Here is a 16,464-nt window from a genome sequence, read left to right on the forward strand (position 1 = left end):
AACGGTAGATCGAGAGCTTTGCCTTCCGGCTCAGCTCTCTTTTCGTCACAACGGTGCGGTAAAGCGAATGCAATACCGCCCCTGCTGCTCCGATTCTCCGACCAATCTCACGTTCCATCGTCCCCTCACTCGCGAACAAGACCCCGAGATACTTAAACTCCTTCACTTGGGGTAAGGACTCATTCCCTACCCGGAGTAGGCAAACCACCGGTTTCCTGCTGAGAACCATGGCCTCAGATTTAGAGGTGCTGATTCTCATCCCGACTGCGTCACACTCGGCTGCGAACCGATCCAGTGAGTGCTGGAGGTCGCAGACCGATGATGCCAACAGGACCACATCATCTGCAAAAAGCAGCGATGAGATCCTCAACACACCGATCTGCAAACCCTCCTCCACCCGACTACGCCTCGATATCCTGTCCATGAATATCACGAACAGGATTGGTGACAAAGCGCAGCCCTGGCGGAGGCCAACCCCCACCGGAAACGAGTCCGACTTATTGCCGAGGATCCGAACACAGCTCTCGCTTTGGGCGTACAGGGATTGGATGGCCCTGAGAAGTGCCCCCCTCACCCCATACTCCCGCAGCACCCCCCACAGTATCTCCCGGGGGACCCGGTCATATGCCTTCTCCAAGTCCACAAAACACATGTAGACTGGATGGGCATACTCCCAGGCCCCCTCCAGGATCCTTGCGAGAGTGAAAAGCTGGTCCGTTGTTCCACGGCCAGGACGGAATCCGCATTGTTCCTCTTCGATCTGAGGTTCGACTATCGGCCGATGTGATGTGAAGTCCAATGTGATGTCTTTAAATATCTTGTTTTGTCAGAAAACTGCATTTTCTGACATTTTTGCATGAAAAATTACTTTCACGATTAATGGATTATCTGAATAGTTTGACTAATCATTGCAGTTCTACTTGAAACCCTGACATTTGCAAATAATTGCAAACAAAAACATGTTTCTGCACTGATTATTTCCTACAGATTTTTTTCCTAAAGGCAATCCCATATAATTGCCAACTATCATCACTAGAGATGGTGTTTTGTTTTGCTAATCACATCACAGCAAATCATTCTAATTCGTCACATTTCCATGCCGAAGTAGCTTAACTGATCCCCAAGAAATCCTGCAAGTTTGTAACTGTTGTCAATTATGGATGTGAAATAAAATAAGATACACTTTACTGATTCCACGTAACATCTATTGTAAGCACTATGAAGAAACATAAAAATAGTCTTTTGGTCTCTGTTTCAATTTCTTTGTGTTTTACGAGACACTGATTTTCTTTTCACATCCATGTCATGAAATACTTGGTTTTACATATTTTTAAATGTGCTTGTAATTTGTTCAATTTATATTTTTTTCAAGACATTTCCTGTATTCTTGTGATTGCAATGCAAACAAACAGGCATTTTGTGTGTGGTGTAGCTCTGGAGTCGATGTTGGAGGGTGACGGGGTTGAAAGCATTAAAAACCCGCTGGCTGATGTGACAGCCGGACTGTTGGACAGCTCTGGTCAGCAGCTCCCTCTGCAGGCCGTCCATGTGAAGTGCAAACTGCTGGATCTGCTCTCTCAGGTGAAAAAAAAACAGCTTTTTGTCTTCAGCTCGATGATCTGATGGTTCATTCGATTCAACCTCCTAAAATGCATCAGAATACTAGATGTAAATCTGTTACAGACTGCTGAGTTTTTCCTGGATCATATCTGAAATAAAGCACTGACATTTTTCCCTAAAATTTGTCCTCTTTTAGGTCATCATCTTCCAAAAATACTCCAATCTGAGCTCTGTGCCCATTGAGGCAAAGTATGTCTTCCCATTGGATGATTCTGCAGCAGTGTGTGGATTTGAAGCTTTCATCAATGGGAAACATGTGGTGGGACAGGTAACGTAACTTAAATCTGTTTGTTTGTTTTTTTACCTCCACTCCACTGCATTTCTTTATCATCTAACATCTTGTTTCTTCATTATATTATCTATTTATTATTTATCTTTATTCTCAGCAGTTGACTGAGAATATGTTGTAAATGTTCCTTCTGTAAATGAGGAAAGTTCAGTTTGATATTCTCATGAAAGACAGATTTAAAAAGTTGGCATTTGGAGTTTGCATCCATGTTATCACATCAAATGTAAAGTAACAGTGATGACCTGGATTGACTGGAAGTCATTGTATTATATTAAGTGAATATGAACATAACCATGTTTAATTTTCATACAATAATAAACATTTGGATAAAGTACACTATACAGTTCTTTTTATGTACTTATATGTTGTGAATGGTCATGGATATTTTATTATGGGTCCTTGAAAAGTCATGACATTTTGTCCATGAAAATGTGTGGGAACCCTGCCCACCAGTACAACACAAAGGAAAAAAACAACATTATGTATTATTTGTAAAACCAAATTTGTTTTTTTTGTGTCTGTTTGGATCTCAGGTGAAGGAGAAAGAGACGGCTCGCAAGGAGTACAAGCAGGCTATTGAGAAAGGCCATGGAGCCTACCTCATGGACCAGGATGCCCCCGTATGTCCACCCTCTACACACAACCAACAACAACACATTTCATCGTGCTGATTCAAGCGCTATATCTATTCAATATTAGACTGATCAACCAGTATACCAGATTATTTTAAAACCCTTTTCAACAGCACTTTATTAATGTCATGAAATCATTCAATTGATACTGACGATACAAAAATTGCAAAGTGGGAATCAATGTTGCTTATCATAGAAACACAGGACTCTCTCAGATAATGTAACGATCATATAGGTTTACGTTAGGACCACCAGCTTCAATTTTTTCAACTTTGTCACTGTGGCATGGCGGACGGTTAAAAAATACTACAATACCCATGTGAAAGGCATGAATTAGAGTGATGGCGAATTCAAAACACTTTCTGTGCGCTCCAATACCCATGCTACCATACTATTTAGTATAAAGATTTAGTATGTCAAATGTAGTGTGCCAAAAATACCAGGATGCATCTGGCCGTATTTTGCAGTATGCAAACCAGCATGCTTTTCCAGCTATTCTGACCCACAATCCTCTGCTCAGTGGATTTATGAGCAAGAAGGTCAAAGTTCAAGGCATAATGTTAGGTGTAAAAGTATTATGTCCCAATTGTATGCGTACTGCATTCAACAGTACATACTTTGTGAGGGCAGCTGTAGTTTGTGCTTAAAGTTTTTAAAAAAAGTATGCAATTTGGAACGTAACCATAGCTGTTAACAAATCACGGCGCCATTATTGCTGAATTCAACCAAAGTTGACTCAAACATTAAAAATGCACCTTGGGAGTCGTAGTTAACTTCTCCCCTGAAATGTAAATGTACACAAGTTTGTACCTTCTACTTTGTGTTAAATAACCAGATGTTTTCTAATGCAGTTGTTGATACCCTGTGCAACTTTGTCTGTGAAAAAAATTAACAGGACTTCTGGAACCAGAGGTGCCCAAAATAGCTCCTCATCCTACTTTGCATTTCTATTTCTACACTGGTTGTGATGTTGTTTTTGTGCTCACTGCAGGATGTGTTCACCATCAGTGTGGGAAATCTGCCACCCGGTGCGACTGTCCTCATTAAAGTTACCTTTGTGTCTGAGCTGATCGTTAGGGACGGGAGTATCCTCTTCTCCCTGCCTGGGAGTGTGGCTCCGTGGCAGGAGAGTGCAGCGCTCAACCAGACCACACAAGTAAGGAGAGACTAGACGGGACGGGAGGTCCAAACAAAAAACTAAAAACATCCCTCCTATAAGTATCAGTTCTTATTCTGCAGCTGCAGGCTGTCAATAGTGAGAAAATGCAAGAAAACAATCAAAGGGCAAAGTGTGATATGTATACATGTATTTGCATCATTGTGATTTCTTGAAGGAGACACACTACAGGTGAATAGAGTAAAAACTGTTACTAATAGATATCACCATGAAACTTCCCCAGTTGATTACTTACCTGGAGACAAATATATTTTGTATTACAAGTTTTTTTAAATGTTATGTTTAAATATGCAAATGAGGCATATCCTATTAAATGTGTGCTAATTTGCATACATTTCCAGAACCCGAAAATCTGAACATTGGATACTGTTTCAAAATTATTTTTTCATTTTGTTGAGATAGTAGAGTCAAATGTTTTTACGGAGGGAATTTTGGATATCTCTTTGTATCACTCCATAAATCAGAAAGCAAACATGGTGGACGACGGACAGAAAGAATTAGTGATGTTAGTTTTTGCATTTGTACTGAAAATTCATGAATGAAAAAATAAAAATAATGGATGAAGTCATGGAGACATTAAATAAACACTTACTTACTTACTACTACTTTATGCTTACAATAAGACAATTATTTTTCTATATGACAAGTTTTCTGAAATTGTATGTTTAAATATGCAAATGAGGCATTATCTAATGCTAAATTTTGGTGAATTTAAGAGAAATCTACAGATGCAAATAGATAAAATGTATATTTTGGATGTTTTCTTTCCACTAGTCTGAAAGATGACATGTTATGGAAGCAAAATAGCCTTAAAATTGATCAGTGCACTACATGCCTGTTGTGTCTCGCCTTCATTTCTTCTCCTTATTTTCCCTTTGGTGGATGTTTATGTGTTGTCTAGCTAAGTCAATGTATAACATATCAAATAAAGCGGGACTTGCCTGCAGTATTTGGTTTGGTTTTAGTTTGCCTTCATCAAGCTATCTTACTTTTGCATGAACCATTCATCACAGAAGAAATTATAAACTGAGGCCAAGTGTTACTGTTTTTGTTTCTGTATTTATTTTGCGGTATTTGGCTTGTGTCTTTCTATCTTGGTTATGTGCGGTGCTCTGCATTGAAAAGCAAAATGACTTCATTGTTTTTGTGTGTTTTCCATTGCTCAATAGGTCACTGTGGAGAAGGTGTGTGTGACTGATGAGGCGAGGTGAGCTTTGTTATGTATTTTGACTGTTAATGCAATTTATTAAGACTCTAAAGACTCCATCTTTAGAGCTGAATGCTCAGTGGTGTAGTGTGGTGAAGCTTTGGAACTTTTGACTTTGTTGATCCACAAATAATTCATCAATGATACTTTTATTAATCACTTAATTAGTTTTCATTTATGCAGCAAGATTTTTTGATAGAAATGTGTGTTGTCCTTCCAGTGTTTGCCTGTGTTCCCGATATTGTTTTTTATAATGCACACTTCCTCAGAGAGTTCACCCTGGACATGTCAGTTGAGATGCCCCATGAGATCACCAACCTGCAGTGCATCACTCACAAAGTCAAGATCAAGGTAATTTGGGTGTTTTCACATTTTATTAATCATATATTTTGTGGACTATTTAGATATTGTTATTCATATTATTTCCTCTGTCTCACTGGGGTTTTTTTCTCTGGACTTCATAAGTTTGGAAATTAAGCAAAAATGCAGGCAAACGTCCACCAAAATACGCAAAATGCCTTAATATTCAAAATAAGTCAAGGATTAAGTTCTAGAAATTGTTTGGAGTTTTGATGTTGAAGCTGTTTCACTTTGTACAACCTGCATATTGATTAAATTGATCAATCGATTAAAATGTTTAATCGCGATTAATCGCATGGTTGTCCATAGGTAATCATGATTAATCGCAAATTAATCACACATTTTGTATAGGTTCAAAATGTACTTCAAAGGCAGATTTGTCAAGTAGTTAATACTCTTATCAACATGGTAGTGTGCTGCTTAATGCATGTATATATTTATTATTGGAAACCAATTAACAACACAAAACAATGACAAATATTGTCCAGTAACCCACACAAAAGAAGAATTATACAAAGAATTTACAAATGAAATATTGATCCATCAATAAATTGTTCAAATTAAAAAACACCATTAAACAGTCAATAAGTACATCATTTAAAAATACATTAATGAATTCATAAATAATGGAATTTAAAATTCTATTTGAAAATGCAGTTTAAAAAGAGAAATAAATAAATAATTGGATTCACAAATCGAATTAAGAATACAGGTTTTTAATCAAGCATTTATAATTAGCATTTCCCTGATGCTTTTACTAAAAGTATTAGCTAATCCAATAGCTTATTGGCTGCTTATTAGTGTTTTTGTAAATCACTTTTTAATTTGAGCTATTTATTGAGGGATTAATATTTAATTTGTTAATTCTTTTTTAGAATACAGACCAGCATGTATATTCCACAAACATTTATTTACAAGATAATAAAGGTTTAAAACACAATATTAATCTAACTAAATAACTAAACAAACCAAACTAAGCGTGCGTGCGTGCGTGCGTGCGTGCGTGCGTGCGTGCGAGAGAGAGAGAGAGAGAGGCTTCTTGTCTCAAGATGTCTGCCTACAGACAAAAGGGGCGAGCACTGTAAAACTACAAAGATGGCGGGATCAAAGATGGCCGCCAACATGTCACCACATGGCCTCTTTGTTCTTCGGAACACATGTGCTCAGGAAGGACAGAGAGGGGGTGATGTGGGGGTTAAGATTATCTGAAGCTATATGTTAATGTTTAACTAATTCACAGTTTCTGTATGTGATCTTAATGTGTGTTAGATATGCAGTGGGTTAGAAAAGATGGTTAGTTTGCATGCAAGACCTTGTCTATGTGAAGCATAAACTAAACACATCAGATGTGTCGAAGCCAGCTACCCAAATATTATAACTACAAATAATATCAGAACCGTCAAACTCAATGAATAACATTAAACCAAATCAATACAAGTACATCCTAGACATCAAAGTTGAACAGTCTTGCTCAGCCATGTGCAATTGCTACTGCTAAAGTAAGCCCAGTACGTTACCGATCCATGGAAGAAATGGGTTTGTAATTCCATGTGTTGAAGTTGTGGTTCCAAGTCAAAGATGTCGTCTTTGCTGTGCAGATTGGAGGAAGCTGATCGCTCCAATACTTCTTCCCAGCAGCTTGATAGCTTGGTGCTAACTTCCTTGCGGTTGTTGCTTGAAGTTAGTTGGTAAAAAGGCAGGCTCTCGCGTCCTCTGCTTAGAGGTTCCTTGTGTTCTTATGGCTGTTTCCTAACAGGCCATAAGATCAGAGCAAAGCTGCCTTGCAGCTTCTGGTCTGGAGAGCAGCAGCTCACCTCCACAGGTCAGGAGGTGAGAGGAGAAGGTGAAGAAAGAGAGGGAACAAAGAGATTCCTCTGGTTTTGTCCTTGGTGAATTTTACACCTCTGTGTGAATGCTACAGTAGCCAATGGCTACTGAGCTCTCAGCCAATGGCCACTGAGTCCTCAGCCAATGGCTAGCTGAGCTGAGCTGAGTCCATGGTTCAAGGATCATGTTACTGAGTTCATGTGGTCACCTGCCACCAGTCATTTTGGTGGGTCCCTACAATACTAAAGTTGAGTTACTGGATCTATGCTTGATAATACAATCCATTAAAAAGTAATCATTACTTGCAAACCTCTAGTCCCTTTCCTCTTCCTCATGTTTATCATATTCTCTTTTCTATGTGTATGTGTGTGTGTGTGTGTGTGTGTGTGTGTGTGTGTGTGTGTGTGTGTGTGTGTGTGGGTGATCCTATAGAAAACAGACTGTAAGGCTGTGGTGAGCGTGCTGCCAGGAGAGGTCATGGGTCAAGAAGGTTTCCAGCTGTCAGTCACTCTGTCTGAGGTCCACCTACCCAGGATGTGGGTCGAGAAACACCCTGACAAGGACAGCCAGGTCTGTCTGTCTTTTAATGCCTCCGTGCATGAGCTGAAATTCACACATTAAATTTTTCACTGCCTGCCACCGTGACAGACAAGTATTCTATTACTAATTAAATGGTTATTTTATGATTTATCACAGCCTTTGTCTGAACATTTAATTCTTCTGGAAATGTCATATTCTGTAAATCAAAAGAGAAGATTCAGAAAACTATATCTATTAATAATATCATAATATAATAATGTTTCATTAATTATATTTGTTCACAAATTAAAAAAAAAAAAGTTTTAAAAAACAGTTCACTAATTATTTTACAAAAAGGACATGAACATTGTATTAATAAACTAGAATTGCACTCGGAGAGCGCAGACCTCCACCAACGCGTGACTTTAAAAACAGATCACAGCTCACAGCTGTACCGTGAGTTGGTCGGCTTGTTATTAACACGGTGTGTTTCCGTGTAACGTATCGGCGGATGCCTCTCTCAATCAGCAGCCTTGTTATGTCTGTATAACGTTACACTACGTTGTCTGTCATCCCGTCATCTACCGCTTTTTTCTTTCTCACTGTGGATGGCGAGCAGGTATTACAGCACACTCGGCTCGTCCAGGTGCTCCCCTCATAGTTTTTATGTTCATACGGCTTAGCGAATCTGGCAAGAAAACACACTGATATGACAAACGATATAAATTATATATTATATGTAAGAGAGAGAGAGAACGCTTGTTGACCAGTGCAGAGAAATGCGCTTCTGATGTGAACAGCCAGGCTTCAGTGCTTCGCTTCCATTCCCTATGTGAACCCACGCGGCGCAAACACGCTGACGCTGCGCCATTATGAATCTCCATAATGAATCTCCCAGAGAACCTGATACGGAGAGGGCAGAAAAGAGTACCGGATGATGCGCAAGAAAAAGTCACGGTCTGCCAAGGAGTAAAATGTAGAAGTGAGTGAAGAGTACTGGCCCTCTTTGAGCACTGACAACTATATATAATGAAGCAATAAAGATACATTGCAAGTATAGGTCCAGTGTAGGTCTGTCTCCTCTCTTTCTCTCACTCTGTGTTACTTTATTTATTTATTTTTTCAACCATCTCTCGCTCTCTCCTGCAGGCCAGCATGTTGGTCTTTTATCCAGACTTTGAAGTCAACTCAACTTCAGCATCCGATGAAGTCGTCCTGTTGCTGGACACGTCTGAGTCCATGAAGGGAGAGTCTCTCCGCATGGCCCAGAGAATCGCCCGGCAGGTCCTCAAAACCCTCGACCGCAACGTCAAGCTCAATATCATTTTGTTTGGCACAGGTCAGTTAGAATCCTTTTTTTTTTTTATTACATTTTTTTGTCTATGTTTTGATAAAGCATAAAACAGACAGAGGAAGTACAAGTTGGCAAGGTGACATGAAGTAAAACTATCTCACCATTAAGGAGGAAGCTAAAATTGAACATGACAGATCTGATTAGACTGCATGAAATTAAAACGAAAATTTAAAAGCTCAAGAAAATCCTCAATGCATTATGGAATAAAAATGCTATCCATGAATAAATGAATTAAACCAGCACTTCTTTGGTTTTGTTAATCTAAAGTGTTTGAGCACTTCATCTCACGTGAGTATCACAGACGGTAGTGGTTCCCAACCTATTTTCCTTGAAGCCCCCCCCTACTTGTATCTAAGAAAAGCTGAGCTCCCCGATGTCATCACCCTAAAAGAAGAATTACAAATCTTCAAACAAAATCTTCAGTTTGAGTAAAGTGATTCAGTGTATTAAATTAGTAAGTCTTTTTTATTAAATTAACTTTCTTTGATGAATAAAACTAAAAAAAATAAAGTGATGACGTCTTGACTTAATATACATAATATGATCTTTTTTTTTAAACAACTTAATAAATTATTCCCTCGCAACAACGTAGTCGGGGGTATATAGCGCTCCGCGTGTCCGTCCTTCCGTCCGTTCGCATGTCACACTTTCGCCCAAAGACTCACTTTGTGCCCAAAGTTTTTGAAATTTTGGCCAAAAACTGCGATTTTTTTCTACTTCAATTTTGTTTCCGGAGTAGAACTCGTTCCATTAGTTTCAAAAGGGCAAAACTTTTGGCCCTACTTTAGTAGGTGTCAAGCAGTGAGCGGGGTTATGTGAGCTATGCTCACTTTTGTCTAGTTTACTATAGTGTTAGAGCCGAAATTTATTTTTTTTTGTTATTGTGGTTAAATAAACGTAATTTATGGTGTTGTTAAATTGCTGCTAGACCACCCTGTTAATACAGGTGCAGGCCTCCCTTTGTGTGCGTGAAGTGGGAGAGCAAATCGGTTTTTTGACCACAGTGAAAATGTTTTTTTTTTTTTTAAATGCTTAACTCCAACAAATATGGATTGCAGCAGAATATTTTGTTCGATTTTGCTACTAAGTATCAAAAAAATGTATCTCTTTAAATAGTTTTATATGCAGACTTTTGTATAAATTATCCAGTAAGTGTGTTATGATTTTAGTTATACATGAGCAAACCTAAGTTTGACAACCTCTGAGCAGACAAATCCTCAGGCACCCTCTGTGATCTTTGACGCCCTCGTAAGGGGCCCAGGGACTATGGATGAGTCATGATTCTCGATTTTTCGAATAGTCGTTAAATTATAAAAAATGGAATAGTTCATGCGACTATTTGTCCCGTCTTAAAAAATATATATTTCCCTTGTATTAACCGTCGCAGACGCTGCCTGGTAGTAACGTTACGCATTATGCAGCGATTATTCGAATAATAATTGACTAATTCCTAGCGATTTTCGAATAGTATTTTTGCTTGGAATGCACATCCCTATCGGGGACCCCAGGTTGGGAACCACTGACGTACAGCATGTGGTATTAATATTATTCCCCTTTGTACAAGAGAACTTTTATCTGGAGACTCTCCGACCATGTAAAGTTAACTCTCCTGTTACATGAAAGTTTCCTCTTGATAAACCAAACTCTGTTTATAGTTTAAACCTGTTCAATCAGTTTCTCATAGATCATCATCCTACTGAATATTTTGCTAAAGTAGCTCATGACTACAGTTAGTTAGCAGTCATAATTTTTCTGACTTTTACTGTGTTTTTGTCTGTCAGATTACACAGAAGCTTTCCTGACAGCACAGCCGCTCGTTAAGGCCGGAGCCGAGAGCCTCATCAAGGTGGGTTTTGACCAGTGGGCAACTCCGGGGTCTGAAAAATGAAGCCAAAGCTGAAGTGCCTTAAACCTGCATTCTTTCTAACAGCCAGCAGGGGGCAACTCCTCTGGTTGCAGAAAGAAGTCTGATTGTATAGAAATCTATGAGAAAATGAGCCTACTTCTCTCTTGATTTATTACCTCAGTAAACATTGTAAACATGAGTTTATGGTCTCAATCGCTAGTTTCAAGTCTTCTTCAATACAGCATGATGTTCATTTAGTAAATTATGGTTCCATTTAGAGTCAAATAGACCATAAAGCAGGGGATGCTTTAGGGCGGGGCTACCTTGTGATTGACAGGTCGTTACCACGGCGTTGTCCGGTCTGGGAGTTGTCCGTGTTTTCATCTTACAATTTTAATCCTTTCACAGTGTGTTTTCACTTCATGAAAGTTTATCATAACCTTTATGGTCACCTAAAAAATGTCTTATTCAGCGTTCGGTTGTACTTAGCTCCACCGTCTCGTGTCAGTTCTGGTTGCAAATAACCAAGATGGCGACGGCCAAAATGCCGAACTCAAGGCTTCAAAACGGCAGACCACAAACCAATGGGTGACATCACTATTACGTCCACTTCTTATATACAGTCTATGGTTTTGACTGGCAGATTTTTCAGACTGTAAAAGCCATCGTTGTGTGGAATAATGAATCCAGTTGCGGCAGAGCTCTTTTTTTTAAATAAAAAATTTGGTCTTTAAATGATTTACTATTTTTCTGTGATTAACGGAGTTCTAAAGTTCAATTGCATAACAAGCTATATAACATTTCAAACCATGAAATGTATCTGACCTCAGTTAATATACTGTAATATCAACTAAACTACACAAAAGTCACCACTACTGTATTACTCTACTGTAATAATATTATATTTTTACTATACTAAACTATAATGTACTTTTTTTGCAGTTAAATGTGTGGTAAACAAAAGTAATTTGTGTGAAAAGTTGGGGGCTGACGTGAACGATTTTTCCCACTTAGCTGCTTGTAAATATAGTGAAGTAAAATGACGTGAACGCAGCATATACCCGTGTGTTCAGAAAGCTCTGTTCCTCTCCCTCCTATCAGCTCTCCCCTCCAGTAGGGGGCAGCACTGAGCTGTGGCGGCCCCTGCGAGCTCTCAGCCTGCTGCCTCCGTCCCGCAGCGTCAGGAACCTGCTGCTGCTGTCGGACGGCCACATCCAGAATGCAGAGCTCACCTTGAAGCTGGTCAGAGACAACGCCCAGCACAGCCGCCTCTTCACATGCGGCCTCAGGTCTGAACGGGTCGAGGGGGGGGTCATAGGTCACGGGGCGGTTTGAAAATATCGACTTTTGATTTATACAGACAAGTTAAAACTCTCTAAGCTCTAATGACGAATACATTTACATGAACGTTTTTAATATACGGCATTTGATTACAGACATTTTAAAGGTGCGTGTTTACGTTTCTTTGTGATTTCAGCGCGACAGCCAATCGGCACATGCTGAGAGCCCTGGCCCAGGCAGGAGGCGGAGCCTTCGAATTCTTCGACACAAAAACCAAACACAACTGGGAAGAGAAGGTGAGACTGACTGAACTTTGATCAATCACAGATGAGCATACAGTATATTCAGATTTTTCAACATTTTCCGTATACTCATTTGTTAGTGAATTATGATGAAACAATTAAGAGAAATGATTCAAACTTAAAGGTACTGTTTGTAACTTCTTACACTTACACTCTTATAAATCATTGCGGGTCGGTGTCCCATGCGCGCTCCCGTGTGGCTACGCTGTTCCAACACAAACTACACGGAAGCACCAAAACAGCAAAGTTATATCTAGTGAAGCCCGTCTTGTAAAACAGTGTCAACTCTTCCTGCTTCGGCCCCCCGACCGCGGCCAGAAGACGCAGGGGAGACCGTAGCTTTGGTCTGCAGGACTGGAGTTGATGCTGTGTCTGCTCCTCTGCCTGCCTGCTTGCCTTCACTCACACACCGCGCTCGTTCTCACTCGCTCCACCTCTCACGTGCGTGCGCGCACACCACACTGCAGAAGAGTTAGTTTAGCTCTGAGAATATCTAGTGAATGTACGTTTGTGCAGAAATAAATGCTGCAGCTCCTCCAGACCAACAGAGGTTTCCCGTGTCGTTTCCTGCTGCTGAGTGGAGTGACGGGGCTCCGGAGCGCGTAAAATTATCGTCTCCGACCAAAACTCCGGTGTCTCCCTGTTCCTTCTGACCACGGTCCGTAGGCTGAATCAGGAAGTTAACACTAGGATCAGCATCGATTCATGGAGAGACCTTCGTCTGGTCAGCTAACATTACTGCCAAGCAGCTGAAATATAGAGTGATATTGTGTTTAGCTGACGTGTGTCGCCTCACTGTTTTGACCGACGCTCGTTTATGTCTATGTAGAGCGAGCACAAGCGTGAGCGCGAGCAACAGGACGCTGATCTTCGTTGACTTAACGGCCACAGGTGTCTCTGTTAACAAGATATTTCTGATTCTTACATAGAGTCCCTTTAATGTATCAGCATTTCTGCACTAATGTTACAAATGTTTCCAACTAGGCCTTTTGTTTGTTGCACTATTTTACCTTCAAATGAACCCAATATGTGATTGGTCATGTTTTATCTGTTTGTGTCCTTATTTGTTATAATTTTGGTCTTTCTGTAAATATGCTAAATTTCCGAAGAGGATCTTTCCAGTCCTAATGCATTTCATATGTTTTAAAATATGACAACGCCTTCGTTGATTCATCTGGTTTACACTTTGTTTTGGCGGCAGGTGGCATGTCAGGTGAAGCGTATGGCGTCTCCCGGCTGCAGCTCAGTGTCAGTAAAGTGGCAGCAGTTCAACCCAACGGCGCCCCCTCCTGTGCAAGCTCCCAAGCAGCTCCATGCTCTGTTCAATGACTGCCACACTCTGGTTTACGGCTTTGTGCCGCACTGCACTCAGGTACGCCATTTATATACGTGATTGCAGACAGCTGAATTGAGTGTGTGTATTATTCTAAATCTCTGCAACTAACTATTCTTTTTTTTTTGTCATTAATCAATTTATCTGTCAATTTGTTTTCTTCAGTTAATTTAGTCTATATATAGTATCAAATATACAAAACAAGCTCAAGTTGATCTTCAAATTGCTTGTTTTCTTTGACCTAAAAACAAAAACATAACAATATTAAATTTACAGTGATATAAAACACAGTAAAGCAGCACATTTTAAGGGTAACTTTGGTATTTTTCAACCTGGATCCCTATTATATCAACCTTATTTTCCCATGTTTTTGTGTCTAAGTGACTAATGGGGACAACAATTTTTGAAACTGGTCCAGTATTAAGGAAGAACTCTGCAGACGGCAGCCTCGAAACGGGCTGTAATGTAAACGCAATTCCCCCTGTTAATGTACGTCCACTAAAAGTGCTTGTTTTTGCCACTGAATTTTTGCTCAGATTGTTATTATAAGTGTCTGACAACATTATGGAAAGGACCCTAAAGAGAAATTAAACGCTTTTCTTACCTTTCACTTGATCCGATCTGTTTGTTATTGTTTGTCTTGTTCTGAGAAGTCTTGTTCTGAAATCTTGTGTCGCACCCACATTGTTGAAATCATCTAAATATTCAGCCATGACATTGCAAATCTTTTAGATAACACTAAGCTACACTTTCTGTACTCAAACACAACAAACTCAGACTACACCAGCACTCCTCTCTCCAACTCTCACTCACGTTTTCACCGACAACAAGTCACATGACACAATAACAAAGGTTGGAAAATACCAAAGTTATCCTTTAAGAAGCTATTAACCGGCACATATTTGGGATTTTTCTTTGATAAATGACTCATATACTCAATTGTTACTTCACACAGGCCACCCTTCTTGGAAATCTGAGTGGTCAGGAGCTCAAAACCATGGTGTCAACCAGTGAGCTTCAGAAGACCAAGGGCACAGTAAGAACACACACACTCATACTAACAGTACTTGCTGTCAATCTTTCTATTTGCACTATAATTTAAGGCACAAATTCACAAAAGGATTGCGCCGCCGCTAAATCTGTGCAAAAAAAGACCAAAAGAAACCGTGTAATTCTCAAAGCATCCGCAAAGTGTGAAATGCACCCCTAATTGCACTGCCAAGCAAATAGCGTCTCAATCCTCCTGTGCAATTTGCACGTATTGAAGTTAGGTAATATGCACACATTTAGCGCAAAGTCAGCCCCTTTATATGTAAATGAGCCTCATTGCAAAAACAGTTCAATTCACAAAGATCAGCGCTGATCTGAGCAGCCACACACAGTTACGATGATTACGATGTGTTTTTTGATGTGTGTGTTCAGTTTCTTCACAAGCTCACAGCAAGGGCCCTCATCCGAGATTACGAAGACGGAAGCCTTGATACCGACGAAGCTGAACATGAGGTGTGTTGAGCGAGGCCAAAAGCAACCCAGCTTAGACGTCCACTCTGACCTCCACACGTTGACCTGGATTTCTTTTGCTTTTCCCAGGGCAAGAAAGCAGAGTTGAAGCGCTTCATCATCGAGTTAAGCAAAGAGTTCTCCATCCTGTCTCAGTTCACCAGCTTTGTGGCCATCGAGGAAAGGGTTTGTTACATTTATACTGTTATTTGTATTCATTTCACCCGCTCACTTTACACCCTGGATTCGAAGGTTTTGTAGCTCCAAACCAAACTCCTCCACCTTGTTTTAGGACTCTGAACAAACAGAGGAGGGCTTCACAGACATCCCCAAGTTGATCGCAGAGGAAGATGTGGACTTCCTCCCCTACATCAGCTGGATTTCTCCTCAGGATGGCGAAGAGGGAAAGTCTGGGGACGATGATATGATGGTAACCTCACACTGTGTATAGTGTAATCCGGGTGGAAGGGCAAATTGACTTGTTGTCTTTTGTCACCTTTATGAGTTACATTTGTCTCTCTGTTTTAGGATGAGGACTGGGGGCAAGAATCTAATATCCTGGATTCGTTATGCTATGATGAAGGCGAGGTTATTGAGGTTCGTGCTTTGATGGTAACGTCACATTGTGTATAGTGTAATCATGGGGCAAGGAAAGCACAAGTTTTCTTGTTGTGATTTAGTAATTGTCACTTTTCAGAGCTGCATTTGTTCCTCTGTTTTAGATAATGAATGATGGCGAGGAGGAAGAATCTGATGATGATATGGCTCGTTGTTTGATGGTAACGTCACACTGTGTATAGTGTAATCATGGGGCAAGGAGAGCACAAGTTTTCTTCTTGTGATTTATTAATTGTCACGTTTCAGAGCTTTTTTTTCTCTGTTTTAGGAGATGGATAAAGGCGAGGAGGAAGAATCTGAGGTCAGTGAGGCTCGTGCTACGATGGTAATGTCGCACTGTGTATAGTGTGATCATGGGGCAAGGAAAGCGCAACTTTTCTTCCTGCGATTTACTAATTGTCACTTTTCAGAGCTGCATTTGTCTCTGTTTTAGGAAGAGGATGGGGACTGGGAGGATGAATCTGATGATGATATGGCTTTTGGTTTCCAGGGAACGGCAAGCTGTGAAGAAGGCGAGGCTATTGCGGTTCGTACTACGATGGTAACGTCACATTGTGTATAGTGTAATCATGGGGCAAGGAAAGCACAACTTTTCTTGT

At 40.2% G+C, this 16,464-nt stretch overlaps 1 protein-coding gene across 1 annotated transcript in view; it reads left to right on the forward strand.

Moving 5' to 3' along the window:
* parp4 (poly (ADP-ribose) polymerase family, member 4) overlaps window positions 1-16,464 on the forward strand; it is a 40,291-nt gene that overhangs the window by 14,140 nt on the left and 9,687 nt on the right. The window contains 20 exon segments of the mRNA XM_074657795.1: window positions 1,433-1,581; window positions 1,757-1,888; window positions 2,443-2,529; window positions 3,533-3,697; window positions 4,888-4,925; window positions 5,195-5,276; window positions 7,545-7,682; window positions 8,781-8,970; window positions 10,767-10,831; window positions 11,933-12,120; window positions 12,309-12,408; window positions 13,616-13,786; window positions 14,703-14,783; window positions 15,170-15,250; window positions 15,338-15,433; window positions 15,540-15,677; window positions 15,776-15,844; window positions 15,970-16,026; window positions 16,134-16,166; window positions 16,299-16,406. Of these exon segments, the coding sequence (XP_074513896.1) occupies window positions 1,433-1,581; window positions 1,757-1,888; window positions 2,443-2,529; window positions 3,533-3,697; window positions 4,888-4,925; window positions 5,195-5,276; window positions 7,545-7,682; window positions 8,781-8,970; window positions 10,767-10,831; window positions 11,933-12,120; window positions 12,309-12,408; window positions 13,616-13,786; window positions 14,703-14,783; window positions 15,170-15,250; window positions 15,338-15,433; window positions 15,540-15,677; window positions 15,776-15,844; window positions 15,970-16,026; window positions 16,134-16,166; window positions 16,299-16,406 (2,168 nt within the window).

The sequence above is a fragment of the Sebastes fasciatus genome, chromosome 14 (genome assembly GCF_043250625.1).
Source record: "Sebastes fasciatus isolate fSebFas1 chromosome 14, fSebFas1.pri, whole genome shotgun sequence".
NCBI lineage: Eukaryota > Metazoa > Chordata > Actinopteri > Perciformes > Sebastidae > Sebastes > Sebastes fasciatus.